At 37.7% G+C, this 14,679-nt stretch overlaps 3 protein-coding genes across 3 annotated transcripts; 2 read left to right on the plus strand and 1 right to left on the minus strand.

Moving 5' to 3' along the window:
- Nucleotides 1–663: 663 nt before the first annotated feature.
- On the minus strand, nt 664–5,487 carry LOC136268505 (solute carrier family 35 member B1-like). Its single transcript, XM_066063863.1, has 8 exons — nt 5,177–5,487; nt 4,975–5,066; nt 4,752–4,910; nt 4,596–4,699; nt 3,213–3,272; nt 2,080–2,209; nt 1,603–1,709; nt 664–1,004 (listed from the first exon to the last, which is right to left on the minus strand). The coding sequence occupies exons 1-8, from the start codon at nt 5,371–5,373 to the stop codon at nt 795–797; spliced, it is 1,059 nt and encodes a 352-aa protein (XP_065919935.1). The 5' UTR covers nt 5,374–5,487; the 3' UTR covers nt 664–794.
- LOC136268506 (MKI67 FHA domain-interacting nucleolar phosphoprotein-like) lies at nt 5,344–11,554 on the plus strand. Its single transcript, XM_066063864.1, has 6 exons — nt 5,344–5,502; nt 5,624–5,755; nt 5,805–5,913; nt 8,052–8,158; nt 9,670–9,786; nt 11,420–11,554. Exons 1-6 carry the CDS (start codon nt 5,431–5,433, stop codon nt 11,480–11,482), a joined length of 600 nt encoding a protein of 199 aa, XP_065919936.1. The 5' UTR covers nt 5,344–5,430; the 3' UTR covers nt 11,483–11,554.
- Nucleotides 11,555–11,668: 114 nt separating this feature from the next.
- LOC136268944 (tripartite motif-containing protein 2-like) lies at nt 11,669–14,231 on the plus strand. Its single transcript, XM_066064422.1, has 2 exons — nt 11,669–11,796; nt 11,847–14,231. Exon 2 carries the CDS (start codon nt 11,882–11,884, stop codon nt 14,072–14,074), a length of 2,193 nt encoding a protein of 730 aa, XP_065920494.1. The 5' UTR covers nt 11,669–11,796; nt 11,847–11,881; the 3' UTR covers nt 14,075–14,231.
- Nucleotides 14,232–14,679: the final 448 nt, after the last annotated feature.

Below are 14,679 nucleotides of genomic sequence, written 5' to 3' on the forward strand. Positions count from 1 at the left end.
AAGAAACAACACAGTCATACCAACAACATCCTACCATTTCAATAACATATTTAAATTTCAAAGTAGTGTATGTATATTAAAGCTGAGTTACTTGGAAAGGCAGTATATTATACAGCTGGCTAGGGCTGGGCAATAGCAGATGTTGAATAGGAGCCCATAAGTGTCATAAGCATGGGCTCACGTGCTCAATGATAATAAAAATTCATCCCACAATTCAGAGATACAAGGAGGATGTATTTATAGACACATAATTGAACAGACAGCCTTTTATACCTATTGGTTGATTGTATGGAGATCACAAGTACAACACATAAGAGTTCTTAAAGTGCAAGGTCATGAAACTATTTTGGGACCTATACTTGACTAGTCTGGCATCACCTGCCTCTTCGCAAAAAGTGAGGTCTGGTGAAATACAAATCCCATATAATTTCTAGCAGATATTAATAACTTGACATTTGTGATTATTATATTTTGTACCCAATATTCTTCTGCAATCACACTATCCCATGACACACCCACCCACAAATTGCCTTGCAATCATTTAACATTACCAGCAGTTACATACTGTCTAATTCCTTCTAAATGACATGGAAACAGACCCTTACTTTTAGCAAAAGGGTGGGAGGCACCACACTACTATTTGACATAGTCACTACAATGAGGTCGTCTTTATTGATGAGATCATCAAGTATACCAAAATACCACACATAATCAAGACACTAACTAAATCATGTTATTAATTCAATGAAAAATACAAATATGAAGTTATTTCGCTAAATACAAAAACGATTTCATCACTTTTTCTGAACCTTTTTGCCCTTCTTGCTAAAAACAATATCAAATGCTAGTCCACTGAACACTAACAGTACTCCTATCCACTGTCTCCATAGCAACGAGTTACTGAATAATAAGACTGAGGCTAAAATGGTGAAGAATTTTCGAGTGGTCGTCACAAGTGATAGAGTGAGTGGTCCAAATGCCATGATTGTCATAAAAATGAAATTCTAAAATAAAAATCAAGTGAACAGATAAAAGTAGCATAACTAATACAATCATGACTCAAATGAATATTTGAAAAATACTATCATGACGTCCTATGACGTTACAACACCCAGAAAACTGGACACCTTATGACACTAGTCCATGATCCCATCTACATTCAGGGGGTAGGGCAAGACCACGTACAGTATGCACCAAGCTCGGTTGAGCACCTTCCTTTATCTACTATTTCTACAGAGACTATTGAGCTCACCACATTCAGTATGCATGCAAGATTATTACTAATACATGTGGGCAGAAAATCAAAAATAAATTTCATAGCAATTTATTGGAAGCATTTTTGACCACCCTAGACACTTTTGGGCTTAACAATACAGCCAAGGCACCATGAAGATACTGGTTTTCTTGTTAATATTTTTTTAGTGAGAAAGCACAAACCTAAGCCATCCCTAATACATAATTCTACCATGTGATACATTTGAACCATTATACACAACCAATAAGGACAACATGGTGAACAAAGTGTCCAGGGAGTCAACATAAACTAATATAATTGTATCATAATATTCAATTGAGCCTTATCCCCAATGCTACCACACTCACTTGTCCAAGTGCACTGGCCACACTGAAGAATAATATGTGTACTATCACAGAAGGATGTCTGCGTACAAACTGTGTGCCTTCCCAACCTTCTCCAGTGACTAACAAAACTGTTGAGAAAACAAGACAACTGTCACAACTATATACTGTTTTACTAGCTCTATACTAGGGTGGTGGTCATACAAGTGTAAAGCAAAAATAACCACCATCCTAGTATAGAGCTAGAAAAACAGTTGGCCATTTTGCAACCAACTTTAAAATCCATTGACTGGACAAAGTTACTGTACGTTTTCAATGGGGAAGCCACATACTATAGGTACTTGGGTGTAGAGCCATCAAACAACAACAGTTTAAAACTATGTTCCTCCTAGGTTGCCGTACAAAAAAGATTGAAAATTCACAACACCACAACATCTACGAATAGGTCAAACTTGAGACTATGAGATAATGACTCAAGGTACTCAACAATCACACACTCACAGAAACACAGGTATAATGCTGAGAAGAGGTTTACAGCAAACATCATTCTGTATGGTGATGTCACTAGATTATTAGTTCTTAATCTTTCCTGCATTGCAGCTGTAACACCATCCATTAATAGGGAAGCCAACTAAACACAAGAAAACAGCCAATCACATTCAAACACCACAAACAGCCAATGGTATTAGAACACACTCATCAAACACAAAAAATAGCCAATCAGAACAGAACACACACACGTGAACAAAAATAGCCAATCAGAAATGACCATGTTATACAAGTGATATCAATCATATTACAGGATATTACATCATGACAGTACTACATGACAATGATGTGATTTTCATGCTACAGGCCTGATGGAAAGTTCCATCACTAAGCACTCTGGGAAGGTCAAGGTACGTTGTCCAACCAAAGCTGTATCCAGTAACGTGAGTGGTAGCAAGTAGTGAGAAAAGGTGGACATGATTGAAGTTAGCAATCTATGCTCAAAACAAAAAAATATATAATACAATTTTGCCAGCCAGGCCAGCAAGAATCTAGCTTAGCTCTCTCTTCAAGCTAATTTAATGATGGATATGACTCAGGTAAGACAGTCAACAAAAGCAAAGCAGCAGTTATATGTACTCTATTTTCACATTGCTAATTGAAACACAGATGCTTGTTGCCTTTAGGATTGCAATGGTTTAGGAAGGTGTACAAGCTCATCATTGTATTTTGTAAGATGTGTACACTAATTGGTTCCATTCTGGATTTTATACCTTCACTAGTTTTGTGTGTGTTGATTAAAAGTGAGATTATAATTTTAGTGATGGCCTTTCATCACTAAATTTTGTTCTGCTATTTTATTTTGTGTGAACTTTTGTATTCTGTAATAACCTGTTATACAGAGCTCGTAAAAGACAAGTTTTCACCATTGTTTACAGAATAAAATGCCCATAAAACAACAACAGTTTACGACTATGTTATTCCACCTAGATTGTTACTGTACAGAAAAGATAGGAAATTCACAACATCACAACATTTTCTATCACACAAGATTTCTAATATACAGAATGTAGTTATATCCAAAGCCAGACTAATATTAAACAATGCAGTAGAAAAAGATAACCAGTTTACTACAATATATTTACCAATAAGATCTGTCCAAATCCTAAAACACTTTCAGCAGAATCTCCACTTGTTGGATGATGCTAAAACACAGAACACCTCAAGATGTGAACATAATTATAATTTCATTAAGAATATGTCTTATTTCAAGATAATCCCTTCAACAAGGGTCAGTCAACTGCTTTAGGCCTTATCATATACTACGATAGTACTGTATAGTAGGGACCACAAAGGAGTAGGTGTGGCCCACAAAATAAAATCACCCAAAAAACAGCCTCAATTTTCCCTGACAATGAAGAGGCAGTATTGGTTTGGTAAAACTAATTAAGCCCAAACAAGCTTTCAGATCGACCCAAAACGCTTTTAACAAGTTGCTACGGAATTTAAAAAAAATTATTTAATGGAATTTTCTACTGACTGACTGAGTAAGTAACTGACTGACTGATGCTTTCAGACAAGCGTAACTCGATAACGGCTAAGGCTACGGAATTGATTTTTTCACTGTTTGACGTTGCTTTTTCCCGAGAGGTGCCTTTTGGCATACCGTAGTATGTACAATGCATTCTTCATAGACTTACCAGTGTCCTCCTTTGTGTCCCATTCAGTTCACCAGTCATAATAATTATTTACAAAAAAAGTTAACAAACAAGTACACAGAAAAATTTGGAATTCTCAACTAGAGTAGGCACCATAGCACATCGATAAAAAGTACTGAAACAAGCTGTAGTGCACGATATTAAATCACAGTAAAACAATAAGAAGTGCTATATCCTTACTGCGCTCAGGATAACGGACAGTAGGGATATAACACTTCTTATTGTTTTACTGTGATTTAATATCGTGCACTACTCCAGCTTGTTTCAGTACTTTTTATCGATGTGCTATGGTCCCTACTCTAGTTGAAAATTCCAAAATTTTCTGTGTACATGTAGTTTAAGGAATGGACAAATAAAGCTAGTCAATTGTTGACAGCTGAGGGGGCAGCCAGCTTCTGAGATGTGTGATTTTGTGAACTACTATCATGAACATGAATACCAGAGCACTGTTCCTTATCACTCAGTTACTCCAATTGACAAGAGTTATCTATTCTTTATAACAAAAAAGATACAGGCAGTCAGCAACTAATTTTACTCCTGATGAATAGGATATATGGTACAGCATTTTCAAACACTTTTATTAACTTCTAAACATTTCTGACCTAGCCTTAAATTAGTAGGGCCTATATATGAGACCAGGCTTTTTATTTTGAATAGGTCACTGAACTCTTGTTGTTACTTTGTATGGAGATATAATGTTGTGATGGCAGAAATCTGCCAACTTACATTACCAACTAAACCGCACATATGCAGCAAACAAGTGTTTAATTCAGAGGGAACGGAAGTATGTTTTAGTACAAAACCACTCACCTCTTTATACATGAAAACTGTTACTCCTGAAACTATTAAACCAACCGTAAAGAACTTGGATAGACCATAAGATTTTCCTCCAAGCAATAAACTAAACACAAGCACTAGAAAAGAAATGAAATTGAAAGCACAAAACAGTTAAGTGAATCGACTGACCTGGAATTGGCTTACACGACTTAGCCAACACTTGAGCAGGATAACTAACATAGGCCAGGGAGCTATTACTGGTTAACATGGCACCAACGTAAGTGAAGGAACATACTGACATTAACCCCATTGGATCAAGTTCAGCTGGAACACCATACTTTGCACAAGCTATGCATGATATCATTTCAATTATCACATTATTACAAATATACAGTGAAGTTGCTATAAATACCTGCATAGGCGAATAACGCGTTGATGATACACTGTATGAAGACCAGGTAACCGAAATAATGAAAGTGCTCTCCGTCATAATCCCGCTTAGTGCTACAACAGAAAGCAAAATCCTAATTAACGTGTTTTATTACCGACTGCACAAACACAGCAAACGAGTAAACAAAGTGATACGATCACTACAAAGGCACAGAATTTTGTACATTTTCTCTTGCAGTAATCCGTAGAAAAAGTAGCAGACAAATATTCCACCCGCGCAAACTGCCCATAATCCAAATCCAGGAGGGTTCTTGGGCGGCTCAGGGCTCGATGCTTTACTTGACATTTCTCTGGGACTGGAAGGCACGGCGTCGTCGAATTCTTTAATATTAACAGCCACCCCTGAATGTGGTTCCGCCATACGTTGTCATTCTAATTATCCGTAATAAATTTTTATCTTGGTTTCTTGCGTAATGAAATGGATCGCGATAAGCTGAGGTCGGAGCGTAGAGAGAGAAGGAAACTGAAACGACGTAGCCGTGGACAAGAGGTAACGATAATATTTAACAATCACAAGATGTTGTGAATGGTGCGCATGAATTAAAACTGTACACGTGTAATCTCACGTGGCGACACATAAACGGGACCCACATGAATCTTTTCTAACTCAGGAAGAAGCCAATTTTAAGAAAGGAGTCATTTATGTTGGTCACATCCCTCATGGCTTTTACGAACAAGAATTGAGAAGATATTTCTCACAGTTTGGTACAGTGACTCGAGTGAAGTTGGCAAGAAGTCGTGAGGTTGTAAACATGTTATACTAATATGAAATGATGTATCTATAACTTGTAGACTGGAAACCCTAAAGGATATGCATTTGTTGAGTTTGAATATGATGAGGTAGCTAAAATTGCTGCTGAAACAATGGACAATTACCTGATGTTTGACAAGCTGCTACAGTGTAAGGAATAGCACCACACACTAAATACTCTAATAGAGCATACAACTACATTAGGGGTGGACCCCTAGATGCTTAGTCAACTAGGTAATGAGCCTCTATCTATTTCTGATCTAGTCACTAACAAAAGGCACTCAAGTATTGCATAATAATAGCTTTAGTGTGAGTATCATCCATAATTTTGTAATCAGTGGATTACTTGCAGATGTGCTTCTGGTACTGTTCTTTGTTCGTATTGCATAAAACAAGTGGTATAGCAACATTGCATTTCAGTAATTGGCAGTTGAGGCGTGATTGCAGTTGCTAAATTACTTATCTGGCACCATTCTTCTTTACTTTTGATGTAGTATACAACTGGGAGACATCATACAGTACAATAGTACTGTATAGTAGGGACCACAAAGGAGTAGGCGTGGCCCACAAAATGTTATCCAAAAACCAGCCTTAGTTTTCCTTGACGACGATGAGGCAGTGTTGGTTAGGCAAAACTAAGCCTAAACAAGCCTTCAGATCAACCCGAAATGCTTTCAACAAGTTGCCACAGAATTTTTTAAAATACTTATTTAATGGAATTTTCTACTGACTGAATAACTGATGCCATCAGACAAGCGTAACTTGATAACGGCTAAGGCTACGGGCTTGATTTTTTCACTGCTTGACGTCACTTTGGCCCTATAGGTGCCTTTTGGCATACCATAGTACGTACAATGCATTCTTCATGGACTTACCAGTGTCCTCCTTTGTGTCCCATTCATCTTGACTGACAGTGAAAAGTGTCAATTTGGCGGTAGCATGTGTGGCTTCCCTTCGTAACGGAAATTGTCCGTACTTTTCATAGTGGCTACATGTATTTTGATTGCAGAGGTGCTTTTTGAACAGTTCTTGATTCGTACTGCTGTGTAACAGGTTGAACACAGCTGACAACGAAGCGTAATGGATACTTCACTGTTCAGATGATAATTGATATAAATGGGGCGTGCGGCACCATTTCTTTTGGTATGCATGGATTGCAGAGGTGCTTTTCGAACAGTTCTTGATTCGAAATGCTGTGTAACGGGTTAAATATAGCTGACAACGGATACTCTACTTTTCAGACAATAATTGATATAGTTGCAGATGCGGTATGCGTGGGTTCACCAGTCATATTAATTAGTTACAAAAAAAAGTTAACAAACAAGTACACAAAAAGATTTAGAATTTTCAACTAGAGTAGGGACCATAGCACATCGATAAAAAGTACTGAAACAAGCTGGAATAGTGCACAATATTGAATTGCAGTAAAACAATAAGAAGTGTTATATCCTTACTTTGAGTACTTGTTTTTATAGATTCCTCTAAACTTTATAGCTTGGTTGTGTTTGTGTGTGTGTGTGTGTGTGTGTGTGTGTGTGTGTGTGTGTGTGTGTGTGTGTGTGTGTGTGTGTGTGTTGGCACTTTTGGAAATTGTATCTGTTACATACTGGTGGACACTGTATTGTCATTTTAAATAAGACTTAACAAAATAATGAAACTTTAGTTGTTAATACCACCTGTCCTCACTATTTAGTTGAGGGAATCAATAAATGTTTCATTTTGTTATGCAACAGTGTGAAACTATGTACTATTGGCTTGTGCTGTGTTAAGGCTGGTAATGATCTTTCTGATATCTGATAAACAAATCTCTAACCTTACAAAGTTGTAAAAATGCAGCTCTATATACGTTTACCTAATACAAGAGGGACACAATTGTGGTCTCAGTATTGGCTAGGTCCCATTTACGAAAGGTTCCACCATCAATTGTGTCCTCACTACAACTTAACTGTTGTTGATTTCTTCTAGGGCCGTGAAACTGATCAGTATATCATAACCAGTTACTGAGCAGATCAAAGCTGCCAGTTATCAATTCTATGATTTCTGCATATTTTATGCTAAGCCTAGGATGTAAGCAACGTGTACCATTATCCTAGTGTGATTGAAGAGCACCCGAATTTTGAGTGAAAATGTTGGAGATTGGTTATCCAGTTATGCAAAAAAAACTGATGACTGAATTTATTTAAAAACAAAAAAAAAAAAAACTGGTTGGACAGGTTGAGCAAGTAAAGTTTCAGAGCACTATTTCCTTCACTGTTATGTACCGCCTTATTCATGTTGTATTGCTGTAGGCAAGTTTATACCATCACACAAGGTACACCCACTAACATTCAAGGGATGGAGGAAACATCCTAGGAGGATAAACCGACTGAACTGGTCTCGTCTTCTTCACAACCGGGTATGATGTGATCATGTTATTTATGCTGCAATAGTATAATCGGCCATATTTTTTATTATGAGTAACGACATACTTGGTCTATTCACCCACACAGGTCCACCCATAAGTCAGTATGGCGAGGCTAAACTGCTTTCTTTCTTCATAATTGTGTCAGAAAAACTCTTTAACACAATGGTAAAAGGTGAATAGACATCTGGCTTTGTGAGCGTTCCAGCAAGAAGTGGAATTTTATCATAATTTCAGAAACCAGACCACTTGCCAAATGGTCAGAAAGTATTTCTAAATACTCTCTATATAGTTTTGACATAGATCACATAGTGATTCCAAATATCATGTTACTGTCAAATCATTTGGCCAGCCTACAAGCTGTGATACTGTCAGCAATGGAAAATTTGTGACTGCATACTGACTGTTGTATTAGAGAGTATTCATCTAGGGTCACTACTTTGTTGGTTTTCCATTTTTCATCAGAATTTCTACAAATCATTAGTGTGGGCAGGTCTTTACCATGAGCTGCTCTATTAAAATGTGGTGCATGTGTTATAAACAATTGAAGCCTAATTTTGTAGATTAATGAGAACAGTTAAGGAGCTTTCCTCTTTCATGAACCAATTGTGGTATGATGAAAGCAACATGTGTGACTGCTAAAAATATGTGACCGCATCTGCGAAAACCCAACATAATGGTACAAACCTAATTTTTCAGTATAAGCCATTAATGCAATGGGTAAAATATTTGCATAATTGAAAACAATTCGTAAAAATTTTTAAGCGCTTTGTTATTTGTGAAGAAAGGGTCTAATGATAAAAACCTGGATATCATCTTATTTGCCTACTCAAGAGGAGTTCAAAAATCTTTGTTTCGTTGCAGTAGACTAAAGGATACATGAGTTATGGTGTTTGTTTAGTCACATTGAAGCGATCAATATTTCTTCACTGACTTCATCTCTGTATGTAGTGAAGAAAGGTGAATGAAGGAAAAACTTACCCAATAATGGACTCCCCTATTCATAGTGAACACAATGATGCAAGTTGCTGCTATGTACTACATTGTGTTTGTAAGTTACAACCATATTTGGAAGTGCCTGCAATTTATTTTCCGAGTACCTGCTGTACAAATCAACCTTTCTGTTGTTGCTACTTTGTAGGGCTGTAACTCCAAAAGTTATTGACATACAAGACTAAAACTTGGCCAGAGCATATACTTGGCTAAGTAGATTATAAATATTCAATAATAAAGAATTTGAAAAGTGCACCATTAGGTCAGGTTTTTGCAGATCCGGTCACATATCCATTCATCAGATAGTTGAAGATAGCAAATACTGGCAGTAAAAGTGCATGTAAACGAAACCATTACTACACAACACTTTCAACATCTAACATTATATAAAGCCGCAAGGCCAAAAAGTCATAAACTACAAGAGTGGAACTTCTTTTAGCACTTTGAAACCAAATTGTAAAGCTTGTTTGATGTGTTAAACGCATAATGTGTTATGTATCACTTCTTCACAGGCGATGGTTAGAAACAAGGACAAATACCAGAGGGTGATAGGTGCTCTGATAAAGAAGGAAAGACGAAAGAGACACAGACTAAAGGAGTTAGGAATTGACTATGATTTTCCTGGATATGTAAGTGATATAGGTCATGTCTTACAATACACCATCTGTGTCACTGCTATCTCACCATTGTGCACTGCCATGCCGCTAGAAATTGTATACCTTTTATGCAATTCTTAAATGATGCTTTTGAAAGAACATTCTTAAAAATCAATTCTTTAGGCTATACATAAGGAGGCTATTTTAACAAACTTGATGCTTGGGTTGAAATATTTCCATTTGCAACTAGAGAGTCAACTATGTTACTCTAATACAGCAGACGTGTACTGTAATAGAATTGTCGGTTACACTATCACTTTGACTACATGAAGTATGACCATGTTATACCAGAAATTCCACCCCCTGGTGAAAATATACAATACTTTGAGAGAACAGATGGCATTACTGGCTGCAGGTGGGTAACAAATTTTGGTGTTAACACTGTGTCAGGCTTGGTCACCCATTCAGATACCCTATAAAAGTGGCATGAATTTCTTGAGCTCCAATATGAGTTCTTTTTATAGAAAATGTATAGTAGATGGATTTCATTGTTTGCCAAGTAGAAAGGTGTTCCAGCTCATGGATAGAATCAGGTTTTATTGGTCGCCAGACCAGTGATCACTATGAAACTAATGAACCTATCACCTAAGGATACACAACCCATATGAAAAAACTCACCAGAATAATACCCCTTTACCAGGTCAACACTTAGTCTGGCAGCCCTATTTTAGGTGCCTATCAGTACAAAAATAGGGTCTGGTCTGTCTAGTGTTCAGGACTTGTACTTAGAAATGCATAATTACACTGCAGCTTGCGTTAATGGTTTGATTGTACACGCCAGTTTTCAGTAATGGTTGCACAAGTCCAGACAGACCAGACCCTATTTTTTGGAGTGCTTACTGCTGCCTAAAACATTGTGGGATGCAACTTAAACAGCTTATATTAGTTTATTGGTGATACTACACAATTAACAATATGCATAGTTAATTGATTTTGTTCATGGGCCACCCGTTTGTTTATTTATCCGTTACTAGCTACAGGGGCGGATCCAGGAGCTGGCAAGGGGAGGGGCACAAATAGGCTAAGTTGTCAGTGGTTGGGGAGAGCCAGGTTCTCTCGTTAGTTGCTGCATTTTTGGAGCAGCAAATAATCACCTCTTAGCAGTGTGTCACTGTTGATTTTGGCCTTTGCAGATAGTTGTGAAGTCTTAAAGGCTATTAATGTCTTTACAAGCAGCAACACGATAATTGTTTTTAGAGGCGCTTAGTACGCACAAAGGTGCTGGATGACAATTTCATAGTTAGTTTGACTGATTGGCTTTGGTTTTAGGTGAACTCGTAACAATAAATGCTAGTAAAATGTGCATAATTTTGTGAGTTATAAATTGATCTTGGCCTGACAGTTTATTTTACTCAAAAGAAGTAGCTGTAGTTATAACTAAGGTGAGGGAGGGAGGGCATTTATCCCGAATGCCCCATCCTGGATCAGCCATTGAGCTATCAAAACAAACCTGTAGCTTTCTCTATATACAAGATACTGTAGCTAGAAATTTGAGTTTCTTCCACTATCATATCAAAAAACTTTGACCTCATGTACTGTATGGTGTATGTATTTTTGTGGGATAGTATATACTAGTGTATTATCCTACCATATTTCATGTGTGTAGGCTGCAGTTCTGCCAAAGAAGTCAACCAGAATAAAGTTCAGTGTATCAGATGAAGATGACTAGACACACCCATACACAATTAATTATATTTGTCTGTAAATTATGCAGTTTTTTATATTAGATATGTAAAAATGACTCTCACATTTAGAAATAGTCTCGTGCCCAGCCGGGCTCGCGCTAATGCGCAAACACGGTGTTTGCGCATTAGCGCGAGCCCGGCTGGGCACGAGACTAATTTAGAAATAGGTGCCAAAGATTAGCCACGCCCCCAATGATATCCGAAAAACGCTAGCTAGTCCACTTTTCCGTTTGGTTTATTTACTAAATTCAGATACTAGTCGATAATCTCGCGACCTGTTTTGCACTGAGTATCGAAGGTAAACAAATACATGTACACTGCTGCTGTGTATTTATCCTTTGGCTACAGGCAGTCAAGTTTCCTCAGCTCGGTACCGCATAAAAATGGCCGCAGAACGAATGAAGAAGGTAGCTGGTCATCTGAATTGTGCAGTATGTTACGAAGTGTACAAGAAGCCTAAATATCTCCCTTGTTATCACTCCTACTGTGAAGGATGTATAGAAAAACTACAGAGAGGTTCTAACATCATTTGCCCCGAGTGTAGGGAAACGACTATGGTGCCTGGAGGAGGTGTGAAGGAATTACCAAACAATTTCTTCATTAATCGTATACTAGATGAGGTGGATTTGAAACGTAAAGTGGAGGGTGAAGAGGAAGTAAAGTGTGACAAGTGTGTGGAGGAGGGTCAAGCAGTAGTGCTGTGTGTTGATTGCGTCACCTTCTTATGCGACATATGCTACCAGTTTCACAAGCGTATGAAGGAGTACCAAGACCACAGCGTATGTGAACTGGTTGAATTACAGTCAAAGAAGAAACAGGTTGACATTCGACCCAAAGCAAAATCCATGTTATGCCCCGACCATGATCTGGAGATGAATTTCTTCTGTGAGACATGTGACCAGCTTGTGTGTCACTACTGTATTACCATTGAGCACACTGGACATGTGCACAATTCTGTGAAAGTGATGGCAAAGAAACACAGGAAGGAACTGGAGAAGATGATTGAACCAGTTGAGGAAATGATCAACAAGTTGTCTGCATCACGTGAGAAGGTGGTAGCTGCTGAGGAGAAGATTGGAGCACAGGCCAGTGAAGTTGATCAACAGATTGACTTGTATTATGATGAACTACACCAACGACTAGAACAACAAAGAGAAGAACTAAAGAACAAGTCACGAGAATTGTCAACTAAGAAGAGAAAAGCAATTTCACTTCAGTTGGAAGAAATGGATTTCACCAAAGCACAAATGTTGAGTGTGAAGGAGCTGAATGATGCAGTGAAGAGTGGATCAGACCAGGAAGCATTGTTCATGAAGAAACAAGTAGGTGACAATGTAAAGAAACTAACTAACTGTTATAGCAAATTGAAGACTAAACCAGTCGAGTTAGCCACAATGGTGTTTGCTCCTGTGAAAGAATACAAAAAGTCATTTCCACAGTTTGGCCAATTGTTTGAAGATGTTCCCATGCCAAACAATTGTGAGGTCACAGATATTCCTACACGACCACTTGTTGGTAGCAAGATTGGCTTTACCATCATCACCAAGGATCATAACAATGATCGTTGTTCCAAGGGAGGTAGTCACATTATTGTACAGGCACAATCAAGCAGGGGAGGAGATGTTGTTCCAGTAGAAGTGAAGGATAACAATAATGAGAGCTACTCTGCATCTTTTGTAACTAAACAAGTTGGAGAAGTGAAGTTGCCAATTACCATTGAAGGGGATCATATTAAAGGAAGCCCCTACACCATTATGGTGTACCCAAATTACAAAACTATGAACAAGCCCAAGAAGATAGTGAATGATGATGGGAAGATGGGCCAGCCATGGGGTATTGCATTTGGTAAGGATGGAGTGTGGGCAGTAGCAGATAACACTAATCATTGTGTATGTATATTTGACAGTCAAGACAAGTTGATTAGAAAATTTGGTCAAGATGGAACTGGCAATGGTCAACTGCATCGTCCAGAAGGGATAGCATTTGATGCCAATAACCACTTGTATGTGGCTGATTACAATAACCACAGGGTGCAGAAGTTTGACATCAATGGTAGGTACTTGTTGCAGTTTGGACATCAAGGATCAAATAATGGTCAACTGAACCATCCAATAGGTGTCATAGTCCACAATGATAAAGTGTTTGTTGCTGATAATGACAATCGTCGTGTCTCAGTATTTCATCTTGTTGGTCAGTTCATCCACACTATTGGATCAGGACAATTGAAGTATCCCTATGATGTAACAGTCACTACTAAAGATCAATTACTTGTTGCTGATTATGATGACGATTCCATCTCCAGGTTTACACTTGATGGTACATTTGTGGACAAGTTTGGTGATGGTCAACTGAAGAGACCAACTGCACTTACCACTGATCAGTTTGGCTTTATTCTTGTAACTGAATATAGTAACAATCGTGTATCAATCTTTGACCAAGATGGAGTGTTTGTACACAGTTTTGGATCCCGTGGTTTTGCTAGTGGCCATTTCTCTAGTCCATACGGAATAGCTGTTAGTCCAAACAATGATGTGTATGTTACTGACTGTAACAACAAAAAAGTTCAGATATTTTGAAATAGGCACCCTTAGCTAGTTGTGTTGGATTTTACTCTGATAACATACAGGTAGTGTTAGTTTAGTACACACACTTATGCATGTATTAACATGTGATATTCTGCTATGTGTATAATTTGTTCATTGCAAAAATATTTAATTAAAAGATGGATGGTGTATTGGGATTAGACCTATTATTACATTATGTCAACATGCAAAAGTTCTAATGATGATGGTGTAGCATATTAGCATTATGCCTGTGTAATTGTAGGAAAGCCATAATTTTATGGTTGTAAATTTGTAACTGAAACACAGCACAGAATTTAATACAGTTATGTACGGACTCTAATTTGATCCCCATTATTCAGTACCGTAACCTCTGAAAACCCTAAAAGCTCAGCTTGATGCTAACAAGTTGCATTAAATTAGCAAACATGTTACAATTTGGATTATCAGTGTAACATATACACAGTCTTACATACCTGAGCAAAACTTCCATGTCACTATGTGTAACTATGTGACCTCTTTATCTGAGCATATACCTTTAAAGTATGCACTAAATTTTCTGTAAGCCACACCTCATGAGCACACTACTTCTTTACCAATACAGGCTGCTAGAAGCTTAC

The sequence above is a fragment of the Dysidea avara genome, chromosome 10 (genome assembly GCF_963678975.1).
Source record: "Dysidea avara chromosome 10, odDysAvar1.4, whole genome shotgun sequence".
In the NCBI taxonomy this organism is placed as follows: Eukaryota; Metazoa; Porifera; class Demospongiae; order Dictyoceratida; family Dysideidae; genus Dysidea; species Dysidea avara.